The following is a 24,644-nucleotide window of genomic DNA, read 5'->3' as shown; positions in this document are numbered from 1 at the left end:
GGCCTTCCTGCTGCATCTCCAGCTGCTGCCGCCCCAGTTGCTGTGTGTCCAGCTGCTGCCGCCCCAGCTGCTGTGTGTCCAGCTGCTGCCGTCCAGCCTGCTGCCAGACCACATGCTGCCGCCCAGTCTCCTGTGGATCCTCGTGTTGAATTTCATTCCAGCTCACCAGCCCTGCATCTGCCACCACGCTGACAATGTATTAGTCTTTCTCATTTCCCTTGTCTACCACACCTGGCCTTGTTCTGATTTGCTACTACCTGTAGTCATTCCCATCAGTCAGTCCACCAAGAAAGTATTTAAAAAGCAATAAGTTACACTAGTATCACACAAAATCATAAAGTTCTATGCCTCTCGTCTTATCAGCCTGTCAGATGGTCAGATTGTCTCACATTGCTTCTGTACAAGGTCTGGACTTTGCAATGAATTACGTCTGATAAATTGACTATGTCTCAATAAATACTCTCTTGGGATCAGAAACATTTGTGGCCTATAAGTATTTTTAGTGTTGATATTTATTTGAAGAAAAGTTTGGACTTCTATCATGTTAACAATAAAAACTGATTGTACATGTACCCATCAAAGCCTATGCTATGGAAAATGCCAAATGCATCATTTTTCCCCCAACCAGATTGTCCACTGTATATGCCATTAAGTTTATTGAGACAAAACAGGAATTTCCTTTTTACTATGATTGAATTAAGGACCAACTAACAAGAAGCCCTGGGCTGTGGGAAGTACTTACAATGAATGGGGCCCAGTTTCCTCAGGGGAACTCCTCAGGTAACTCACAATGAAATCTTGGATTTAATAGGAGCACAGGTCATGTTGACTATGTTGGTCATATTAGTAAGAAAGAGGAATCTTGAGTCTACCTTATAGGGGTACAGGTGAATCTTTCTAAGACTAGAATGTGAAGGTTTTAAAGCAATGACTGAGAAAATGACATGAAGGCTGTGTTGACCAGTTTGATGGAAGTATTTCGGATTGCGTGTGAAAACCCTACAGTGTACCCCAGAAGTGCATTAATGTACATAGTTATCATTCAATAAAAAAAAATTTAAAAAAAAAAAAAAAGAAAGAGGAATCTATTCTATTGGAGAAGAGTAATAAACATATAAAGATTGATTCCTAGAAATAAAATGTGTCAAGTCTGAAAATTCAGAGGAATATGCGTACAGCTCACAATCATGTAAGACAGGACTAAGCGAAAGAGAATTCAATGATAACTGAATGTTTATATTCTTATGAAAGGAATTTATATAAAAAGCAGTACCAACAACCAGTTATAGTCCTTTTAAGGAGAAGGAATGGTTAATTCATGGAGTGGGACTAATTACGATGGGTCCTATGAGAAAACAAGAGCCAGGACTGTGGCCTGAAGCCACAGATGCAGCGGGAGGATCAGTGAGCCTGAGGGTGAAACTCGTTCACGGGAAGGAAAGTGAGAGAGGTGAGGTTGGAGGTGTGGTGGAGGTGCTTGTTGGACATGTTGGTGACACACAGCCATCTGTGCTCCGTTAAAGCCCCAGAGGCAGGGTGTGCCTGCAGATCCAGCCGTGAGAACTCTGGAGGTTAGAGCCCACTCTACTTGACCCAGATGAAGTCACCCAGCTGCCTGTGCTTCCTCTATACCTTTGAGATTCCCTTTTCCATTGTCGTCCATTTATATTGTATTTCTTATGTCCTTTCGTTTCCTTCCTTCCTTCCATTCTTTCTTTCTTCTATTTTTTTTCCCCCACGGAATCTCACTCTGTCACTCTGGGTAGAATGCTGTGGCATCATAGCTCACAGGAACCTCAAACTCCTGGGCTTGAGCAATCCTCTTGTCTCAGCCTCCCAAGTAGCTGGGACTACAGGTGTGCACTACCATGCCCAGGTATTTTTTCTATTTTTAGTAGAAACAGGGCTTCACTCTTCCTCAGGCTGGTCTTGAACTCCTGAGCTCAAGCAATCCTCTCACCCTGGCCTCCCAGAGTACCACTAGTATTACACTGGTGTACAGTTGTGGGCCACCACGCCTGGCTTCCTATGTCATCTTAGGGTTTCTCTCTGTCTTAAAATGACATCAATAGGCTAAAAAGCTCTTGGCGGAAGCTTTTAATTGGAAAGGAAAATAGATATAGCGTAAAACTTAAACTACATATTTAGAAACTAACATGGTGATGCAATTCAAGAATCATATTCTTGGGCTCAGGTGCCTAGACTGCCGTTTATTCTAAGACCACCAACTGCTCTATGCACGTACAAGCTGCTTCTCCAGCAGCCTTCCTGAAGAGCCCAGGCCTGAGAAATGTGCCACAGTCTCAAACAGTTATGCCTTTTGTTCCTTCTCTGTATATTGCAAAACTTAAAAAAAATTCTGTGTTCTCTTTTGCAGCATATAAATATACAGAAATATATATATATCTTATACGTTTTCTCAATTTTTTTTACACCAATGTGCCTATCAGCTTTATTTGTAATAGCCAAAATTGTGAAACAACACAAATATTCATCAATTAGTGAATGGATTAAAAACTGTGTTGTATCTATGTGATGGAATTATTTGGGAATAAAAGGAAAAAAATACTGACACATACTATAGCACAGATGAACCTCAAAAACATGTTAAGTGAGAGAAGTCAGATATAAAAGATTACATGCTAGGCTGGGTGCCTGTAGTTCGGTGGTTAGAGTGCCAGCCCTGGGACCAGGTGGTTAGAGTGCCAGCCCTGTGCACCAGGGGTGGTGAGTTTGAACCTGGCTCAGACATGAAACATTACATGCTAGGCTGGGTGCCTGTAGCTCAGTGGTTAGAGTGCCAGCCCTGTGCACCAGGGGTGGTGAGTTTGAACCTGGCTCAGACATGAAACATTACATGCTAGGCTGGGTGCCTGTAGCTCGGTGGTGAGAGTGCCAGCCCTGTGCACCAGGGATGGCAGGTTCAAACCTGGCTCGGGCCTGCTTAATAAGAAAAATTACATGCCACATGTTTAATTCATATAAAAATATGGAATGCTTCACAAATTTGCATGTCATCCTTGGGCAGGGGCCGTGCTAATCTCTGTATCATTCCAATTTTAGTACATGTGCTGCTAAAGTGAGCACAAGTGTCTTAATTTTTAGATTTACCATTATCATCAGGCAATATAAATATAACCTCCTCATTTTGACTATTTATTCATTCATTTTATTGTTTCAGGTTAATTAAGGGTATAAAGAATTTGATTACAATGTTTGTGTTTGTTAGGTTCAGTCTTTCTTATTATTGTGTCCCCCCCCACAAAAAAGATGTGCCACACACCCTAACATTGTGCCCATTAAGTCAGAGCACACTCCTCCCCTTCTTTCCTCACTTCTCTCTGCTCCGCTCCCTCCCCACCTCGCCCCCACCTTGAGTTGATTTGAGTTTTTCTCTTATGTGGGTGTGTATTAGATTGTCTATGGGCTTTATATTGGAATTGAGTGCATAGGATTCTTACTTCTCCATTCTTGTGATACTTTACTAAGAAGAATGTGTTCCAACTCCATCCAGGTTAATACAAAAGATGTAAAGTCTCCATCTTTTAATGGCTAAATAGTATTCCATAGGATACGTATACCACAGCTGGTTAATCCATTCCTGGGTTGGTGGGCATTTGGGTTGTTTCCATATTCTGGTGATTATAAATTGAGCTGCAATGAACAGTCTAGTACAAATGTCCTTATGAGAAAAATGATCTTGTTTTTTTTCTTTGGGGTAGATGCCTAGTAATGGGATTGCAGGATCAAATGGGAGGTCTAATTTGGGTTCTTTAAAGATTCTCCATACTTCCTTCCAAAAACGTTGTATTAGTTTGCAGTCCCACTAGGAGCATAAAAGTGTTCCCTTCTCCCCACATCTACACTAGTATCTGCAGCTTTAGGACTTTGTGATGTGGGCTAGTCTCACTGGGGTTAGGTGATATCTCAGGGTGGTTTTGATTTGCATTTCTCTGATGATCAGGGATGATGAGCATTTTTTCAAATGTTTGTTAGCCATTCGTCTGTCTTCATCAGAGAAGGTTCTGTTTATATCTCTTTTCCAGTGATGGATGGGATTGGTTGCTCTTTTTGTTGTTGTTGTTGTTGATTAATTTGCGCTCTCTGTGGATTCCAGTTATCAACCCTTTGTCAGATTCATACCCTGCAAATATCTTTTCCCATTCTGAAGGTTGTCTTTTTGCTCTACTTGTTGTGTCATAAAATCTTTCCTCATTCTAACATCATCTAACATAAGAGTTTTCCCCACACTTTATTTTAAGATTGTTATCATTTCCTGTCTTAAATTTAAATCTTTTATCCATCTTGAGTCAATTTTTATAAGTGGTCAATGGTGTGGGTCTAGTTTCAGTCGTCATCTTGGCTATTTGGCATTTGCCTACCACTTTTGAACTTCTCTCAAACTTATGTTTTTATTTTCTTTGATTTTTTTTTATCTTCTGCCAATTTTAGAATATATTTGAATCTCTCTAAGTGTTAACAGTTTTACCTCTTGGAACCATTATTTGTTTCATATGCTGCATCTATGCTGTAGTAGAATTCTTTATTTTGAGGTTTTTTCCAATTGATAGGAACACTTCTTAAAATAATTTTAAGGGAGTTTATAATACCTGAGTCCCTGAATATACTAAAATATGAAAAATCGTTCCATTGTCCTCACATGCGATGGACAGCTTGACTGGCTTAAAATTCCTGGACCACCTGCTCCCCCCTCCCCCGCACTGCCACAAGACACATTGAATGCAAATGAAATATTTAAAATAAAATTAACCTTCAGGAGTATCTAACATGCTACGGAAACAGAGAAAATGGATCTCACCACCATCTGGAGAATGGGTAATTGGTTGACTTCAGAGAATGCTTAGGGGGGAATGTATATATGAAATGCTCAGTTAATTTTAAAAGCTTAGAAATATAGGTACTTAAGCTATTAGAAGATATAATGTTCCTGCCCTCTTGTCCTGTCTCAATCCATCATTTTAAACCAACAAAGGAGAGTGAATAAACAGAAACATTAATTCTCTTTTTCTAGGACAGTAGACAATAACGGATAAGAAATAAAAATATATCTTTGGAGAGAGAGCAGTGGTGACCTACTTGACGTAGTAAAAGCAGCTGCAACATGTGGTGCAAACAGAACACCACTGAGTGGAAAGTGGACTTGCCTTGAATCCTCAGAGGCTCAACGCCTGGCAGCAGCAGACAGCAAGGAGGGATCTGGGGTGGGGGATGCAGGGACCCTGGGTTCCTCTCCCTCTGCACAAAGCCAGGGCCTTAGGCTGTCTCTCTGCCCACCGGAAGAAACAAGAGGTTTTCTCTAGGAATTTAAAAAGAGAGACTCTAGATTTAGGGACACTGGAGAGGAAAAAGTCCAAGTAGAGGACTGAAAACAGGGCAGTGATGTGAGAATCTGATCTCTGTGCTCAGCACCCAGGACTCTGATTCCCACAAGCCTTTCCAGGAGGAAGTCAGAAGATTCTTTTCTAAAAAAACAGAAGGCCCAGAGAAAGGATGCGTAAATCCTGGCTTCTCCGGGTGGGTGGAGGAGGTGCAAAGTGAAGGGATCCATTTAGGAAATCCACTGATCTACCAGCCCTGCCATTTCATTGGTTGTTTAGTGCCATATTAATAAATGTGCAGCCGACACCAAAGATTTTTATCATTTCATGAAAAAAAAGATTTAAATCTTTTATCCATCTTCAGTCAATTTTTGTGAGTGGTGAATGGCGTGGGTTGAAACCGCTCTGCTTCTTCCTCCTTCCACCTTTCTTCTACCTCCGTTAGTCACTATCCTGAATTTGGTGTTTATTGTTTCTATATATTCTTTACACTTTTCTATATATGTTATACCCATAAGTCACACAGAGGAATGTTTGTTAAAACACTTTTCATGAGTGGCAACACACTATCAATATTCTTCTACAACTTACTTTTTCTGATCAATATTACGTGTGAAGTTCATACATGTTTATACATTTCATTCTACATTTGATGTGCTTTCCCTCTTCTAGATCATTCTTTAGTGTGAATGAATGTGCCATGCTTTAAGATCCACTCACCATACATGGAGAAATCTAAAAACAGGCATTTCATCAAACACCCTTCTCAGTGTGTCGGTGAGGGTGTTTCTGGATGAGATTAACATTTAATCAGTGGACAGAGTAAAGCAGATTGTCCCAATGTCCTCATCCAATCAAAAGAAGATCTGATTAGAACGAAAAGGTCTGAGTAAGAGGGAGCTTCTCATGCTCCACTGCCAAATGCCGTCTTTTCCTGCATTTGGACTTGAACTGAAGCACTGGCTGTTTTGAGGTCTTGAGAATGCTGACTTTGGGGCTAGAACTGCCCCTTTGTCTCTTTGGGGTGTCTGGCTTGTTGGCTGCAGATCTGCGGACTTCTCAGCCTCCATAATCTCATGACTCAATTTCTTAGGGTAAATCTGTCCATCTATCTATCTATCCATCCATCCTATTGGTTTTCTGGAGAACCCTGATATAGCTGTAATATAATATTGAATTATTTTTCTACGGCTATTGATGGGTCATTGCTTTAATGTATTAATATCATAGGATTCATTTCAAAATTTTCTAGTTTGGAAGTATTCCTGAACTTCTAGGAAGAACACTCTCGTTGGTTATGATGAATTATTCTGTTTACATATTACTAAATTTCATTAACTACTATTTATTAAATTTTTGCCCCTATGGCCCTCAATAATATAGGCCTATAATTTCCTTTCATCACTCTGTGCTCGTTTGTTTTTGATATTCTGGCTGCACTGGCCACATAAAAATGAGTTGGGCAGCTTTTCCCTCTTCTCTCTTCTTGTTTTCCAGTTTGCATAGGAGAGAATTTGCTTTAGAGTCTTCAGTCGTGATGTCCCCTATGAAAACTGAGGTTGTCTGTCTACATCAATGTGGGTCTGGTGTTCTTAATGTCAACATGTGTGAAGGATAGAATTTAGATCGTAACTTTATTTAGGGGATGTTGGCTTATTTATGTTTTTCTATACATTCTGAAATTAATTGGTAATTTATATTTTTCTAGAAATAGTACATTGAATCATAATTTTCAAACATACTGGTTTAAATGTGTACATAATGTTTTAGCTGGTTTTTAAAACTCTCCATTCTCAGAAATGGAGTGGGAAGGGAGGGGAGGGGACAGGTTTGATAGAGGGAGGGTAAATGGTGGGACCACACCTATGAAGCATATTGCAGGGGTACAAGTCAAATCTATCAAATATATAACATAAATATCTTAACCCAATAATCTAGTAAATGAGGTGAAAGCTATATTAATTAGTTTGATGTAAGCATTCCAAATTGCATTAAAAAATCAACACATTGTACCCCACATATGCATAAATTTATTCATGATCTATGTGTATATGATTTAATAAAAAAAATAAAACTCCCCACTCTCTGTATCTCTGATCATGCCCCTTCTCAAACATATTATTTGTCTGTCAGTCTTTTTCTCTTTCTCTATTAATCAATTTTTCCAGGCTTTGTCTATTTTTTTATTCTTTATCATGTTTATTGAATTGATTTTATGAAACTTTCATTTAAAAATCTTTTATTATTGATTTTTACATTTCCCATGGCACCTTCCTTTCTCCATTGGGTTTATGGACTGATGGGGTGGGTGGCTGGGAATGTGGTAGAAGGGGGATCTTGGAGCCTAAATCCAAAGCCTGACATCAAATGTGAAACCATAATGTTAACCTGTTCCAGGGTAATTGATAAACTAAGATGAAATACAAGCTTTGATTTTGACAAAAAGAATAGTTTTGGATATCTAAAAACCTTAGTTTTGTTGTTAATAAGTTTAGCCATACTTTCAGAATTTATGATGCAATGACAATACTCCTAACTCTTCTTTGTCAAATTTAAATTACATTTCATCTTACTGTTTCAAATCACTTAAGGCAGATCCCAATGGGTTAGGCAATAAGGGTATTTTCTTATTTCAAGGAGGTGTCATGACTGTATGATTAAAATATGGGCAACATTTCTCTAAATAAAGAAATGTGATGCTTATCAGTGATGTCTTCACCAATAATCTCAAACCTGATTGGTTCAGCAGTTTAGACCATTTCAGAGCCTGTTAATAGGCTAATCTCAGTACAGGTGCAAACATCCAGAGCAGTGGCTCCCACCAGAGGGCCATGTGGGGATTACTTCCAGTGTATTTTTGAATCCAAATGCAGACACTACTCTTAGAGATTCTAAATGTGATGTGCACCCCAACTGAAAACTACTGATGACTATGAACTAATTCAAACAAACAAACAAAAATCTTTAAAAAGAGAAAATGAATTTTGAAATTTCAGCCTTGCAGGAACAATATATGTTAGAATGTTAGATGTGCAGATATTTGATTTATAACGAATATCCTATAAGATCACACTCAGATTAATACCCTGCCATCCAAATGAAATACAATTCAATATGCATTTCCTCTCAGCAGAACTTAGTGGGAAATAAAGCCTACCTTGAGAGGCTAAATATTGTTTATTGAATGAAATGAATTGAGTACAATAACATTTTTATAGGAAACTTTCCTAGCTTCACTGGCATGTGCTTTTGATCTCAGAAATTTGTTTTTTTTTTTTTTCCAAAATAGAGCCAATGGTATCAAGAAGTATAGTGTGCTAAGAGTAATGTGTTTTCACAAAGACATGAATTCAACCTGCCCTAATTTGGGATATTCAGACACATACATATGTGTGCTCACACACAAACCACTTATGTTCTCATGTCGTAAATTATCTCTAGTTGACATAGAATTCATTTTCAAAGTGATTTCAACATGCTCTTTCCTCACGTAGTGTAAAATGTAATTGTCTAGTTACTGAGGAGAATGATTGTGAAAACAATAAAGAACGATGCCAACAAATTCTTATGCGTTGAAAAGTTTATTATAAAGCAGAGAGGTAACAAAGCATCAGAAACTCACTCCAGGAGAAAATATAGGATCTGAGGGTGTAAAATGTGCCAATACAGGGTGTGCAGGTAATGTCTACCTGTTTAGGAAGGATAATCTGGAGCCCAAGAGTGATAAGGAGAATGAGAAATTCAGAGGATTGGAATAATTTCTTAGCTAGAGGGCTACATATTCGTTTATAGCATATTTGGTGCCAACGTTGGAGGGCAGAGCAAACAAGGGAGGGAGTTTAAAATGGACCAGAATGTGCTCACAGAGCCAGCGGGATGGTGATGGGCTCACTGGCATCATGAGGTCCATCTCATCGAGTGACAGCACCCTGACTCTGTGTGTCCTAATGGTCAGCACAACTGTGGGGACAGAGGTGAAGGAAGAGGTGGGTCCAGGGCAGCAGGCTCAGCAGCAAGAGGAGGCGCAGCACAGGGGCCGGGGGCAGGTGGAGATGACGCAGGTTGGGCGATAGCAGGTGGTGTGGCAGGAGACTTGGCCGCAGACTGGACGCAGGCAGCAGCAGGGGCGGCAGCAGCTGGGCTGGCAGCACGGGGACTGGCAGCAGCTGGACACACAGCAGCTGGGGCGGCAGCAGCTGGAGATGCAGCAGGAAGGCCTGCAGCAACTAGAAGGGCAGCAGCTGGGGCGGCAGCAGGTGGTCGGACAGCAGACTGGACGACAACAGCTAGACACACAGCAACTAGGGCGGCAGCAGCTGGGACGGCAGCAGCTGGGCTGACAGCACACAGACTGGCAGCACTGGGGCCTGCAGCAGCTGGACACACAGCAGCTGGGACGGCAGCAGGTGGTCCTGCAGCAGGTGGTCTGGCAGCAGCTGGGTTGGCAGCAGGTCTCTTGGCCACAGCCCTGGTCAGAGCAGACAGAGCCACAACAGGAGTTGACCATGGTGTTAAAGGGTGGAGGTTCTGAGTGAGTTTCTAGGAGAGTGAAGATCTTGGATCTGGAAGTCTTCTTGGCCCCTCCCCCCTTTATACCCAGCTGAAGGTCTTTTGTCACCACGTCATTATTTCCTTGTTATTATTTACCCTCCTGGAAAACTTAATCACTTAATTACGTAATTACGTGTTTCTAGTTAAATATTCCCAAATAGAGAAAAAAACACATTTCCCTTTCCTGGTGTGCTCCTGTATTTCCAATTGACACACTTTGTGATATTTCTTCCTTAGTGGGGGACACCTTTGTTCCTGCCTACACGTGGTCTTTTACAAAGCACATGACTCTCTGATGTTTCGGTTTTAATTGGGACACTTCCTTCTATCTGTACATTGCTCCGTGAAAATCACAGGACATGGTTTTCCCACACGTGGTTTCTTTTGTTGTCAAAGAATGTCCTGATCAGGCGAAATGTTGGAAAGAAATGAGAAGGAAAAACTCATTTGAGGGAAGGATGTCCCATCTATAGTCAGGATGACCATGATCCCATGTGGGCATCTCGGATGGCCAGGGAGATGGACAGACCCCAAAGAGGATCTGAATTCCATGTCATATGTCCTTTGTGGCAATGACTCGCTGCTTCTAAAAAGTAAAAACACTCTTTGCTATATGTCTTCTGGGACAGGCAGTAAGAGCAGGAAGTTTTGATTTATCTTTGGATCTCCAAAATCACACAACAGGGACTTTTATCTATAGACGCATTTGTTATATATAATCAAGATTTAGAATTACTAAGCCTCCAATTATATGCATCCAAGATATTCTGTTGACCACACTGGATGCAGAACAAATACACCCTCTTCTCTTTGCTTTAGGTACTTGAATAAAACATACGCATAGGAAACAGTTTGGCAAAAACTAAGGGAATCATGATTATTTTCATTAAACAATCAAAATTAAAATATACGGTAAGTAGAGATAACGACCATACATGCTCAGTGTATGTGGTATTATTTAAGTGTTCGCCATGTGCTAGGCATTGTGCTAAGTGACCTTTCATTTGCTGTTTAACTCTATGACATAGTGTCTATTCTTACTATTCTTTTAGCTGAGGACTCAAAAGAAGCACAAAGAGGTTGAAACAAACAATTTGTCTGAGATTAAAGAGAAAGTAAGCTTAAGTCTTAATGTAGCCCCGAAAGGGATGAAGAATGTAACTTGCAAGGTTTGCTGAAGCTGTTTCATCTTCTTGGAATGTTTCTTCTCTCTTGTCAGTTCTGCAAACTCCTACTCACCTGTCAAGACCCTGTTTTGTTTTGTTTTGTTTTGTTTTGTTTGAGACAGAGCCTCAAGCTGTCCCCCTGGGCAGAGTGCCATGGCATTACAGCTCACAGCAACCTCCAACTCCTGGGCTCAAGCGCGTCTCCTGCCTCCGCCTCCCAAGTAGCTGGGACCACAGGCGCCTGCCACAACGCCCAGCTATTTTTTGGTTGCAGCCATCATTGTTGTTTTGGCGGGTCCGGGCTGGGGATTTGAACCCGCCACCTTAGGTGTACGTGGCTGGCGCCTTAGCCTGTTGAGCTATAGGCGCCGAGCCAAGACCCTGTTAAGATGCTTCCTCTTCAATCATATCTTTCCTGTTAATCTCCCCATTTATGTATAATTATTCCCTACGTTGTGCTGCTAATCTGTCACATTCTACTGTGTCATAGTTATTTCCTCCTGTCATTGCAAATACCCTGAAGGCATGGGCTATGGCATTTATTTTTGTTACCATGGTGTTTGGCACAGGGCAGGGGACCCAGAACACTGGTGATAAATGTTTGTGCGGTGAATAAAAACTTTTTGATGATATAGAGTCGTGTAATGGTCCTAGAAAAATATGTGACTTTTGACTTCTGGAGAAAAGAGTGGAAAACACCCCAAACAAAGGGATTGTAGTTCCATTTGAGGAAAACTACATTTATTTATGCAACATGTCATCTGCTCAATCACATATGTGGAAAGTTGTGAGAATTCAGATTCAATTTGTAGAATGAGATGTGTTTACAAAAAACCATGAGTACTGTGCTTAAGACGCAAGCCTGTATTCACACAGAAAAAGATATGAACAGGGGTGGTGCCTATGGCTCAGTGGGTAGGGCACCAGCCCCATATACTGAGGGTTGTGGGTTTGAACCTGGCCCCAGGCAAACTGCAACAAAAAATAGCCGGGTGTTGTGGTGGATGCCTGTAGTCCCAGCTACTTGGGAGGCTGAGGCAAGAGAATCACCTAAGCCCAGGAGTTGGAGGTTGCTGTCAGCTGTGATGCCACAGCACTCTACCGAGGGCGATAAAAGTGAAACTCTCTCAAAAAGAAAAGAAATGATAGAAACACTAGAGATAGAACCAGATGGTAACACTGGTTCTTCTTCCTTCTTCTTCCTCTTTTTTTCGCAGTTTTGGCCAGGGCCAGGCTTGAACCTACCACCTCCGGTATATGGGGCCGGTGCCCTACTTTCTGAGCCATAGGTACCACCCTCACTGGTTCTTCTTTATCTCCTGACTTCCCAGATTTACTCTTGTTGCTAGAAATAATTACTATTACCACTATGATGTCAATAAGCCAAAAATATTTTCTGGATGCCCATGGTCTTGGCTTGAATTCTTCCCAGTGCAGACCCCGAAAGAAAGATTGGACTGCAAATAGTTTACTTAGGGGAAGGAGCCCAAGAAAGAAGGGGTGATCCCAGGAAGTTTATATAAGGAAATAGAGAAAGTAAGACAGGAAAAAAAGAAAAACTTCAACATTTTTATACTATTAATGGGGCTACCACTGTGGGCAACTGAGAAATAAACAAACCATGAGGACATGCCTTGGCTAGGGGCATTTGGCTGCTGTGATTGTATGTTTAGGAAATCTTAGAGAATCAAGCAAGCATTGGTATTAATCATGAGGCCAGATAAATGACAAACTTATGAAACTTGATAGATTTCTTATACATCAGCAGTACTTCTTTATAAATTATAATGGGAACAAAACGTACTCACAGTTCTCAACAATAAATATAAAAATATGTAAGTAAATCTGCTAATTAATATACCAGCCTGTATGCAGGAAAGTGTTAGTATTTTCTGAAGGATATAAGATGACATTTGAATAAATGCCAGAATAAGAAATGTACAACAAATGTCAGGTTTGTGAAAAATATATACGTGTGTTATAAATGCATTTAATCAGGATGTAGCTCAGTTTGTAGCAATCGGTCTTGAATGAGTTTGGCAAGGACTAATGATAGGAAATTTACTAGTAGTCGTGTACTCTTGGTTTTGTTTACGTTTGTAAAGAGCATGTATTTACGTAAAATTCACAATTTTCTCTATAGATTCTGTTAAATATGTTTCTGCTATTCTGTTACTACTCCAATTTGCCAGGCACTAAAAGAACATTTCAGTCGATCATTTCAGCTCACAAATTAGCTATTCTGAATTTCAGACTGGTTTGGGGGACAGGTTGGGATCCCCAGGAAGCAAGCACGGGCTTGGAAATCAGCATGCAGAAGATTTATCGAGGAATGCTCCTGGGCTTCACGCTAGTGGAAGGGATGGGGAAGAAGCAGGAGTGGCCACTGGGAGAACTAGAACTGGCAGGTGGTCTCAGTGGAGGCCTCCACGGAACCCACAGGGAGTTCTGAAGATGGGATGATTCGTTAAAGGCATTCTTAGTTGGGGAAAGAAATGTAGGTCTTTGCAGTTCTATCCTGATAAGAGGGGCATGACCTTGGACAGAATGAAAAAGAAACCAGTCTCCGGCAATACCTCTGAGCTGGCACCAGCTCTCCTTCCTTCATTTAAAGCACCCTGGCCTTGACTCTGGCCCCTCTACATGGCGGGATGAGCTTTTCCCCCTGCAGCTCTGCCAGTCAGAATAAAGTAGATCTGCTATACGTGTGGAGAAAACGCATTGCACACAACTGAGTAGACAATGCATAGATGTTGCTAGGCCATCTGTTAGCTGCTTCTGTTGGTGAAAAAATGTGAAAGATGGGATTTTAAAAGATGATCCATAGTAGGGATGAGTACATTGGATACTTTTTCTTCCATTCTTGAGATACTTTGCAAAGAAATATTTTCCAGCTCCATCCATGTAAACATGAAGGAGGTAAAGTCTCCTTCTTTCTTAATGGCTGCATAGTATTCCATGGTGTACATATATCACAATTTATTGATCCATTCATGGGTTGAAGGGCACTTGGGCTTCTTTATTGTAGTGTGATTTTTGGTCTTCTGGATGTATACCTAATAGAGGAATTATAGGATCGAATGGCAAGTCTATTTTTAGTTCTCTAAGTGTTCTCCAGATGACTTTCCAAAAGGAATGTATTAGTTTGCAATTCCACCTGCAGTGTAGAAGTGTTCCCTTTTCTCCACAACCATGCCAGCATCTGTGATTTTGTGATTTTGTGATATGGGCTATAACTCAATTTTAGCCCAGAAATATGGGGAGAGGAAGGGGGGGAGGGAGGGTGATTGGTGGGATCATGCCTATGGTTCATTCTATAAGGGTACATGTGAATCTCTCTAAATGTAGAATATAAATGTCCTAACACAATAACTAAGAAAAAGACACGAAGGCCATGTTAACCAGTTGAATGAAAGTATATATCCATATTGTATATAGAAACAGTACACTGTACCCCATGATAGTATTAACGTACACTGCTATGATTTAATAAAAAATAAATAAATAAAAGATGATCCATTGTGTTCCGTCTTTCCAAAATTTTTCCCTATACTATACTCATGAATACACCATGACTTTGGTTTCACTCTTTTGTTTTGCAAAGACTACAAAATAATTAGTTAATTTGCTTAAAACTAAAAGACTTCTCTAGAGAACTCTAGGCCGTGATCAGTGTCAGCTGACTTTTGTTGGAAGGTTAAGTAGTATGTGCTGTCTTCCCTACAGGTGTAGGCAAACTACAATTACCTGGGACCCAAATCTAAGACATTTTTAAAAAGAGAATAATCATCACACTCAATTTTCAATGCCAATAGGATAGAAGTTTATTTTGATAACATGGAAATAGCAAGGTACAAAAAGTCTTTGCAAAGCACTATAGGGGATATTTCATTGGACTTCAATGTCCAAGGGCTTAAACTATGTGGTCCTACAAGGGATGGAGACAATCTTCGAATTTCTTAAGCAGGATGAATGAACAAAAGGAAAAATGTTTGGGGAAAATAATGTGAGTTTATTAGAAGATTCTCGATGAGTTCATTTGGAAGGCAGGGAGTTTGGGCAGAAGTTAGAATGCAGACATGTAAGCCCTAAGAGTAAGTTTTGTAGGATGCAGATCAATTCTCTTGAGCACGTCACATTTTTTAAAAGAAGGTCTTAATCTGTGGGAAAGGAGTTGATAAGGAGGGGAATGCTCAAAGCAGAGACTCAGCAGCAAGAGGAGGCGCAACACAGAGGCCGGGGGCAGGTGGAGATGACACAAGTTGGGCGATAGCAGGTGGTGTGGCAGGAGACTTGGCCGCAGACTGGACGAAGGCAGCAGGTGGGCTGGCAGCACTGGGGCCTGCAGCAGCTGGGGCGGCAGCAGGTGGGCTGGCAGCACGGGGACTGGCCGCACTGGGGCCTGCAGCAGCTGGAGATGCAGCAGCTGGGCTGGCAGCACTGGGGCCTGCAGCAGCTGGACACACAGCAGCTGGGGCGGCAGCAGCTGGAGATGCAGCAACTGGGGCGGCAGCAGGTGGGCTGGCAGCACACAGACTGGCAGCACCGGGGCCTACAGCAGCTGGACACACAGCAGCTGGGGCGGCAGCAGGTGGTTCTGCAGCAGGTGGTCTGGCAGCAGCTGGGTTGGCAGCAGGTCTCTTGGCCACAGCCCTGGTCAGAGCAGACAGAGCCACAACAGGAGTTGACCATGGTGTAGGAGGGTGGAGGTTCTGGATGTGTTTCCAAGAGAGTGAGGAGAGTGTTCTGAGTTCGAGTTCTCCTTGCTCCCTTTTATACCCTGCCAAGGGCTCCTGTGACCATGTGAAGAATCTTCTTGCTGTTGTTTAGACAGTACTCATAGAAAATCAGTTAGTTTTAGTAAATTAGATAATTGTGCTTATCTGATAAATATTTCTATATATAGAAAAAGCATCACTCACTTCCTTTTCCTGCTGTCTTATGAGTATCCAACTTGGTTAAGCCGAGTGAATCAGCTCCTGTTCTTCTTGGTCTGGTATGTCTTCTAAAGTAGATCTATTACCTGACATTGTTTCACAGGACTTCAAAGGTGCTAATACTTCCTGTATGTATTTAACTTCGGGAAAATATTGGAGAATAGATTTTATGATGACTAAATCTCCCGTGCTGCCAAAGTGGTTTAAAGTAAGTCATATGGAATGTTGGGAGATAAATAAGGTAAAAGACCCATCTTTAGGTAGTGAAGGGAGATGGCTTGCATGCAAGGAGGAATACCTGATTCCTCCGGATGTCCTAGATGGTCAGCCAGATGCAAAGTCTCCCCCATGAACTTGCTATCTGTTCTGTCTTATTGAATCCATCCAATGTGAAACAGTTGCAATGCAATGAAACATTACTTTCAAACAGTGAAAACACATTGACATGGTAGGTCCTTTTAAAAGTAATTGAATTGTTGTTGGCCTGTTCTTCAGAAATAGAGTATCATGAAGGAGCATTTTGACCCATAGTCTAGTTAAGTCCACTTACCCAGTGAATATGTATAACAGAAGTGCCACTGAAAGTATATTTCCTCATTTTCTGAGCTATCATCTCTTACACGTTGGACATGTTTTACTTGACTCAAGGAGAAATAAAAGTTAAACTTTACTCTCTGTCCAACAGACACTTAAACAAAGCAAATAAGACACACACATAGGAAGGATTTTGGCAACTATTTAGAGCATTGTGTGATTAGTGAACAAAGTAATACTTATAAATGTATTTAAATCTGTACGCTGGCTTCGAACGATGAGATAATACTAACAGTTACAAACAGGCAGGAATTTTCTAAGTTCTCTGTAATTGGCATCCTGTTTATAGTTCCCAGGGACTTTATGAGGTGGTCCAGTCATCCCCAACCTTTTTGGCACCAGGAACCAGCTTCACGGAAGACAATTTTTCCATGAACCAGGGTAGGGGGGTGAGTGGATAGTTTTGATATAAATCAGTAAGCAATTGATTTATTATGGTCTTTGTGTAGCCAAACCTCTCTGCTACTGATAATCGGTATTTGCATTCACTCCCCAGCTCTAACATCATTGCCTCAGCTCCCCCTCAGATCGTCAGGCAGGAGATTCTCACAGGGAGCACACCAGCTAGATCCCTTCTATGTGCAGTTTACGGCAGGGTTCATGCGCCTATGAGAATCTAGTGCTGCCGCTGATGAGACAGGAGACAGCCTTTGCCCAGTGGTGTGGGCACCGGGGAGCAGCGGAAGATACAGATGAAGGTTCAGTCTCTCACCTGCCACTTCCTTCCTGCTGTGCAGCTCAGTTCCTAACAGGCCATGGGTTGTCCTGGTCCATGGCTTGGGGGTTGGGGACTACAGAGGTAGACAACAATTTTTCTTAATTATTTACACATGAGGTACTTGGGGCCCAGATAGACTGAAGTCACATGGTCAGTGAGGAAGGTGGTTCTCTCCAAGAATGTTCAGGAAGGTATGAAGAATAATAATCCTGCACCATGCTTATATCATCCTATTTACCTAGAATATTGCTTTCTCTTTCGTCAGCTTACCAAACTTTTGTTCATATATAAATGTCATCCCAGGTACTAACTCATTTCAATATCTTTTGTGACATCTGCTATATTCAAAAGAAATCTTTCCGTCTCCTTTCCTCCAAGATATGCCTCTGACCAGGGTATCACACTTTATCATAGTTGTTTTATATCTCTTTTTTCCTAACCCTTCTGTAAACTCCATGAAGTCCGAGACTACGGCTTATTCATACTTATATATACGGTGCCTAGCAAATGGCCTGAGTGTAGTTAGTTGAGTGAATGTAAGATGTATTGAAGACACAGGGCATTTACTCACCCTTTAACATACTATGGATATTCCTAGAAGGATGGAGAAGAAAATAAAGTGGCCCATACACAGCCCTATTTTGAAACTAATTCATAGCTTTTATAGGAACGTCATAACCTAATTATAGCCTTAGAATAAGGGAAGGGGGTGCTTTTGTTAAAAGCAAGTCTAGAAAGGATCCGTTAAGTAACTTAATTGCTTAAGTAACCAATTGATTAATTGGAGTCTATCAAAATTAAAATGTTTCACTCCCAAAACACTGTTTATGAAATAAAAAGTGAGCCTCAAACTTGGAGAAAATACTTTTAAAACATAGATCCAACAAAGAAAATGCATATAGAACATATATAATTCTTATTGCCAAATAATAGTAAGACAAACAACCCAGTAGACAATGAGCCAAAGCTTTGAACAGACACTTGTATGTCTGTACACTACTTCTCAGCCATAAAAAGAAATGAATTATTGGGCGGCACCTGTGCCTCAAAGGAGTAGGGCGCCAGCCCCATATACTAGAGGTGGCGGGTTCAAACCCGGCCCCCAGCCAAAAAAGAAAAGAAAAAGAAATGAATTATTGACACACATAGCTTGAATGTCAATATAGTTATGCTGAGTGAAAAGCCAGGCAAGTTAGAGTATAAAATATGTGATTCCATTTATATAAAATTCTGAAAAATACCAATGAATTTATAGTGACAGCATATCAATAGTTATGTGGGAGCAGGGAAAGGGAAGGAATTATAAAGGGGGGTGCAGCACGTTCATTGTCTTGTGATCATGTTGGTTTCATGAGTATACACGTGTATCGAAACATCATATTGCGTACTTTAAGTACATACAGATTACTGTGTATCCATTGTTCCTTAACGAAGCAGAAATTTTAAAAAAATGACAGTGTAAACCATGATTTGTTTTTTGTTTGTTGTTTTGAGACTAAGTCTCACTTTGTTACCTTCAGTAGAGTGCCCTGGCGTCACAGGTCACAGTAACCTCATACTCTTGGGCTTAAGTGATTCTCTTGCCTCAGCCTCCCAAGTAGCCCAAACTACAGGCACCTTCCGCAAAGTCTGGCTATTTTTAGAGACAGGGTCTGACTCTGGCTCAGGCTGGTCTCAAACTCATGCACTCAGGCAATCCACCCGCCTCCGCCTCCCAGAGTGCTGGGATTACAGACATGAGCCTCCGCACCGAGCCCATGATTTGTTTTTATACGGATCCATGGGCGTGGAGGGAACAGAATGAAGAAGACAGAGGTGGGGCTGGAAGTCTTGGAATAGACCTTACTCTGTAGCTTTGACTGTCGGCCCATGTAAATATAAACATAATTAAAACTTAAAAAATCTCTATACAGCATTAAAATCACTACCACAACAATGGTAGTGAAGTCCAAATACCTAACTGTATTTCCAGGTGTCAGTCTAGAGAAAGTAATTATCCCAAGACCAAAAAGGTTTTCCCCAAGAACTCATAAATGGTCTTAAGTTTGTTTTCAGTAACCATGTTGTCGTTGTTAGTATTGGCAGTGTTATTCTAAGACTGTTGTGCAAACATTAGGTAATAAAGAAAAGGACTAATTACACTGGAGGACTGTTATGTTTGGCATGGCAGAAGGAGATTTGTAAATAAGGTACATAAGGTTAAGTAAGAACGCTGGCATTATCACCATGAACTCTGGTGTAGTTTATCTTTTAAATATTTTTCCAGCTGTGGAAACTAAAAAAGCAGAGGGAATATAATTGACTTAGTAGTAATGAGCATTCTTAAATTTCAGTTTACGGTCTCAAATACCATTTTTCACTAACATAGACTGGGATTTATTGGAGAAATGGCTCACTTTGTTGCAGAATATTACAGAAATATAAATGTGTCAGTTACATGGATTGCTTTTGCACTGAGTCAAAGTTATAAGTCTGCCCATCATCAGATAGTGTCCATTGTAACTGTTAGGTGTGATCTCACCTACCTCCCCTCTTCTCCTTCAATTGATTTCAACTGAATTATACGTTCATCTGTGTACATGAGTGCTGACTGGTTAGTTCCAATTTAATAGTGAGGACCTGTGGTGTTTGCTTGTCCATTCTTTCCATACTTCACTTAGGAGAATGGGCTCTAGCTCCATCCAGATTGTTACAGAAGATATTAGTTCATTTTTTATGGCTGAGCAGTACTCCATTTTATTAATCTACTCATGAATTGATGGGCACTTGGGTTGATTCCAGATCTTTGCAATTGTGCTGGAATAAACATTGTAGTGCAAATGGCTTTTTATAAGTCTGGAGAAGGAAATGGACAGAGACGTCTGGGATAGCTCATTCTATCAAAGATTCTTTTGTCTGCAAATTAGATTCACATCCAGAGGACTCAGAGGCTGGCTTGAAGTTACTTATTTGAACTTCAAAAGGAATATAAACCGGAACACACTGATCCCCCCATTGCATATATAGAAATCCATGAGTTCACATGAGATTTAAAAACAAACAAACAAGAAACCAGTTTTGTTCACCTTTGGTGGATGCAAACTGGGTAATAAAGAGACAGGATCAGGCATTTGTTTTACCTTTCTTGTAACACTATCCCCAAGGTAACTAAACATTAAGGAAAGGAAGTTTCTCTATGAGATTATTCCACTGGTAAATAGCAAAGGCAGAATAGAATTGCAATATCACCATTTGCTGTGCCTAATGAATCAGTGACTCTGGGCAACGATGATCAACAGCTGCAGACATCACATAAAGAGCAACAACTGGATGCCGTGTGCCTCCCAGCAGAAAAGCACGCTACTGCCCATGAAGTAGTCTTTGAGTCCTGCAGGTCTTTGGGGTGTAGCCTCCCACGAGCAGGTGCAGCACTTCTCTGGGTGAAGTGTGCAGGAACTGAGCTCTAGTTACTGGTGTGTGGCAAAGAGGAGAGCTTGCCTTGGCTTTCAAGATTCTAATCATCTTCAAGGAAAAATGGGCAAGGGTTTAGACTTCAACAGTGGGGACTGGACCCCCCTCTGCAAGCCCTGCCTGGAGAAGATCTATGATCTTCTATGCAGCCACTCGGACATTCCCATCCCATGTCTCAGGGTCCCATTCGTTTCCAATTAGGGCCTTGATCTCGGCCTGGGCAGAGTTGCCGAGGCTGAGAGCACAGTCATCTCTGTCTGGAGCTCTGTACTCTTTTCCTAAGTCCTAGGCTTGGTCCTCGGCTTTCTCTGTCCTTTGGCAGCAGGAGATGAGAGTTTATAGGCTGTCGTGAAACCTCTGCCTTTCATATCTGTCTTTCTGTTGCTGATTTATCACTTTTAGCCTTTTGTTATATTCTCTTAAATCATCAGTTTCCCCCAGCTATAGACGTCCAATTTTCTTAGCCTTATACTATATACTGCTTTCGTAGATAGATAATGACAAAGATGGTGTCCTACAGAATATCAATTATTTATGGTTTTTCCAAAACAAATTTTTAATCTTTGAATTCCTTTGATTTTTGTCTTAAAAACTCAAGAGACTGCTACTGGAAACTGAACTGTGCTAAATGTGGCTAGACCTCCACTATAAAACTGGTCAAACTATGTTGTCTGTCTTACCAGTGTAAGTAAAAATACAATTGCCCAAACCGGATAGAGAATATTAAAGAAAAGTAAAATCACACTGAATTTTCTAGGAAAAGTGGTGCTTTATTTTGGCATGGAGATATAAAATAAGAAAACTGGGAAATAAAAATTATAAGAGAACTTTAGCCAGGTAAGAGAGAGAGACTATAAAAATCCACAATGCAGAAATATTGAAGTAATAAATACGGTGTACTTGATCTTGACAACCTGGTGTCCAAAAGTCAAGATGGAGAATTTGGGAAGAATTGGCCAGGTCATCACAAGAGTTGGTATATTATGAGCAGTTTTATGCTTGGATGGGAGGAAGAGAGTTGGACCAAAGCCAGGTTGCTCACAGAGTTAGGGTCCTGTGATGGGCTCAATAAGATTGGGAGACCCTACTCATTGAGCAACATCAACCCGACTCTGTGTGTCCCAACCTAATGGTCAGCATATCTGTGGGGACAGAGGTGGGTCTAGGCAGCAGGCTCAGCAGCAAGAGGCGCAGCACAGGGGCCGGGGGCAGGTGGAGATGACGCAGGTTGGGCGATAGCAGGTGGTGTGGCAGGAGACTTGGCCACAGACTGGACGCAGGCAGCAGCAGGGACGGCAGCAGCTAGGGCGGCAGCAGCTGGGGCGGCAGCAGGTGGGCTGGCAGCACAGGGACTGGCAGCACTGGGGCCTACAACAACTGGACACACAGCAGCTGGGGCGGCAGCAGCTGGACACACAGCAACTAGGGCGGCAGCAGCTGGACACACAGCAGCTGGGGCGGCAACAGGTGGGCTGGCAGCAGACTGGACGGCAACAGCTGGACACACAGCAACTAGGACGACAGCAGCTGGGCTGGCAGCACACAGACTGGCAGCACTGGGGCCTGCAGCAGCTGGACACACAGCAGCTGGGGCGGCAGCAGGTGGTCCTGCAGCAGGTGGTCTGGCAGCAGCTGGGTTGGCAGCAGGTCTCCTGGCCACAGCCCTGGTCAGAGCAGATGGAGCCACAACAGGAGCTGACCATGGTGTCACTGGAATGAGTGGAGTTCCACAAATGTGTTTGGTTGGGTTTCCAAGAGAGTGAGTTCTTGAGTTTGAAAGCCTCCTTGCTCGTGTCCCCTTTTATACTGCACGGGTGTTACTGTGAGCAATACTTTTACCTTGTTGTTTTCCTACTGGGAAATCAATTATAGTATATTATATTGTAATTATGTTTATCAGGTTAAATACGCCAATATCTAAGAAAAGCCTCATTTCCTCTTTCTACAGTGCTATGATTCACTGTGTCTTGTGAGGTCATGTGAAACCACTTTCATGTTTCTACCTGAAAGTGTCTCGTAAGTGGATAATACCATATGGCGTCCCATCACCGAGCTTTTACCTGGGTCGCTCTTCTTTTTGTGCTTGTGCCATTTTGAGGATGGCTCTTGCAATGTAAGCCTCGAGAGCAGCAGTTCTCAACCTGTGGGTCGTGACCCCTAAATACATCCTGCATATCAGATATTTACATTATGATTCATATCAGTAGCAAAATTACAGTTATGAAGTAGCAAGAGAAATAATTTTACGGTTGGGGGCACCACAACATGAGGAACTGTATTAAAGGGTCGCGGCATTAGGAAGGTTGAGAACCACTGCTCTAGAGCATGCTGAGGCAATAGGAAAGAGTCATCGCTGGAGTTACCTACCGTGTGCGGTAGGGGAAGACGGCAGGATTGCCTGTTTCCTGGTTGACTGGAGAGGCGTGCACGTGCCAGACACCTCCCATTCAAATTGTGATGATTTGGTCCAAAAAGTCAGCTCTGAATCATTCCTTCACAGTAGTAAAGACCCATTTAAGGAAATAAACTTCTCCCAGGAATCCTTTCCACATATAATACGTGACAAATGAGTGGGTGTATTCTGTCTTATGACAGGCTAATGTCTGCAATAACTTCTGCATTTCATTTGAAGCATCTTTTTTTTTTGGATTCTTTCAATAATGTGAGTTCAAAACATCATGCTTGGACAAAGAGGATCTAAACCAGTGTTGTTAAACCAGCAATTTTCAACCCGTGTGCCGCAAAAATTTTTAACCATCATTAATACACTTATTTTTTTTCCCCCTTCAGGAACGGAAAAAAAAAATATCCAATGAACTTATTTTTGAAAGAAGTCCGAAGCACAGTAAGTAAATTATTTTTCCTTTTTTTTTTTTTGTTTGATCAGTATCATTTTAGTTTGCTACTGAAGTTTAACTATAGGTTCAAGTGTGCCATGAGATTAAAAAAAGGTTGACAAACACTGATATAAACAGATAAGCCTTATTTTTAAGTACCTATTGTCATTTAAACATGTTATAGTGAAAGAAAAGGTTTTGGTAAATATTCTAAGTATCATACAATTAGGGTCCAAAATAAGTGGACCCTACTTTTCACTTTTTTTCGGTGGAAAAAAATGAGATGATACACATAGCTACTATTTTTAAGTACTTGCCAAGGGCCAGATCGTCTATTAAATGTTTTGTTAGTATCGTCCTGGTTTTTCTTCTCCAAGAATCCATGAGGTGTTCACTGTTCTCTCTGTGTTCACCTAGAAATCAGCTAAGGTTGCTTTGTCCTGTAATTGTGCACAAAGAGTAAACAATACTTCTCCGCATCTCTGTGCTGTGACATCTCTTCTCCTTAGAATATTCTTTCTTCCACGTTGACTTAGCAAATTCTTGTTCCAGCCCAGATAGGCCCTCCTCACTGATGTTTTTCTTGACCTGTACTTTTATTGAAAACTCACCCTCTCCTCCTTTGTGCCTGACGGTATACTGGTGAGGACTCTAATTCAGCCCATCCCACTGTCACCTGAATGCGTTTATCCATCCGTCCCCAGTGGGATGATAGACACCTGAGGTGAATGGTTTATCCATATCTTGTTATCATCCTGCTTGGGATCAAACACATCATCAACATTTGGGGGTATTCTTATTTCCAGAAAGGATTTTTATAATTATGTAAAAAGTATTTAGGATTCCCAAATAAATTCTACCAAATGAGGCAAAATTCAAGGAAGTTTTGCTTTTATTTCTGTTCCTTCCATGTATTCATTCCCTCCTGTTTCCATTAACAAATCTTTTTTTTTTTCTTTTGATTCAAGGTTTTCTTTCACTTTGTTATTTTAAATACAGGGTGGGTGTAAAAGTTCGTGTGATATAAATAGATAAGCCTTATTCTGAAACAG

The 24,644-nt window shown here is 41.3% G+C and overlaps 4 protein-coding genes and 1 non-coding gene across 7 annotated transcripts in view; 1 reads left to right on the top strand and 4 right to left on the bottom strand.

Annotated features, from left to right (window-relative positions):
- The window catches only part of LOC105886665 (keratin-associated protein 4-3), an 805-nt gene extending 656 nt beyond the window's left edge, over window positions 1-149 (top strand). The window contains exon 2 of the mRNA XM_012802960.1: window positions 1-149. This exon is cut by the window's left edge and continues 4 nt beyond it. Within this exon, the coding sequence (XP_012658414.1) occupies window positions 1-149 (149 nt within the window).
- A 2,834-nt stretch (window positions 150-2,983) lies between these two features.
- Window positions 2,984-3,087, bottom strand: LOC111724082. The gene has a single exon (XR_002772449.1). It is a non-coding gene; the product is annotated as a U6 spliceosomal RNA (small nuclear RNA).
- A 6,258-nt stretch (window positions 3,088-9,345) lies between these two features.
- Window positions 9,346-9,846, bottom strand: LOC105886667 (keratin-associated protein 4-12-like). 2 transcript variants are annotated; one of them, XM_012802963.1, is made up of 2 exons: window positions 9,657-9,846; window positions 9,346-9,611 (listed from the first exon to the last, which is right to left on the bottom strand). In XM_012802963.1, the coding sequence occupies exons 1-2, from the start codon at window positions 9,844-9,846 to the stop codon at window positions 9,346-9,348; spliced, it is 456 nt and encodes a 151-aa protein (XP_012658417.1). The 2 variants fall into 2 exon arrangements, with proteins under 2 accessions (XP_012658417.1, XP_012658416.1); XM_012802962.1 differs by having other exon boundaries at window positions 9,346-9,846.
- Window positions 9,847-15,262: 5,416 nt separating this feature from the next.
- On the bottom strand, window positions 15,263-15,748 carry LOC105886668 (keratin-associated protein 4-12-like). The gene has a single exon (XM_012802964.1). It carries the CDS (start codon window positions 15,746-15,748, stop codon window positions 15,263-15,265), a length of 486 nt encoding a protein of 161 aa, XP_012658418.1.
- A 6,182-nt stretch (window positions 15,749-21,930) lies between these two features.
- LOC100943745 (keratin-associated protein 4-6-like) lies at window positions 21,931-22,458 on the bottom strand. 2 transcript variants are annotated; one of them, XM_012802902.1, is made up of 2 exons: window positions 22,244-22,458; window positions 21,931-22,168 (listed from the first exon to the last, which is right to left on the bottom strand). In XM_012802902.1, the coding sequence occupies exons 1-2, from the start codon at window positions 22,456-22,458 to the stop codon at window positions 21,931-21,933; spliced, it is 453 nt and encodes a 150-aa protein (XP_012658356.1). The 2 variants fall into 2 exon arrangements, with proteins under 2 accessions (XP_012658356.1, XP_023366911.1); XM_023511143.1 differs by having other exon boundaries at window positions 21,931-22,252; window positions 22,313-22,458.
- Between the last annotated feature and the right edge of the window lie 2,186 nt (window positions 22,459-24,644).

Source organism: Otolemur garnettii, unplaced genomic scaffold (assembly GCF_000181295.1).
Source record: "Otolemur garnettii isolate 467f Iridium unplaced genomic scaffold, OtoGar3 scaffold00018, whole genome shotgun sequence".
Classification (NCBI taxonomy): domain Eukaryota; kingdom Metazoa; phylum Chordata; class Mammalia; order Primates; family Galagidae; genus Otolemur; species Otolemur garnettii.
The sequence above is the reverse complement of the archived record's forward strand: the minus strand, read 5'-3'. Positions and strand labels throughout refer to the sequence as shown.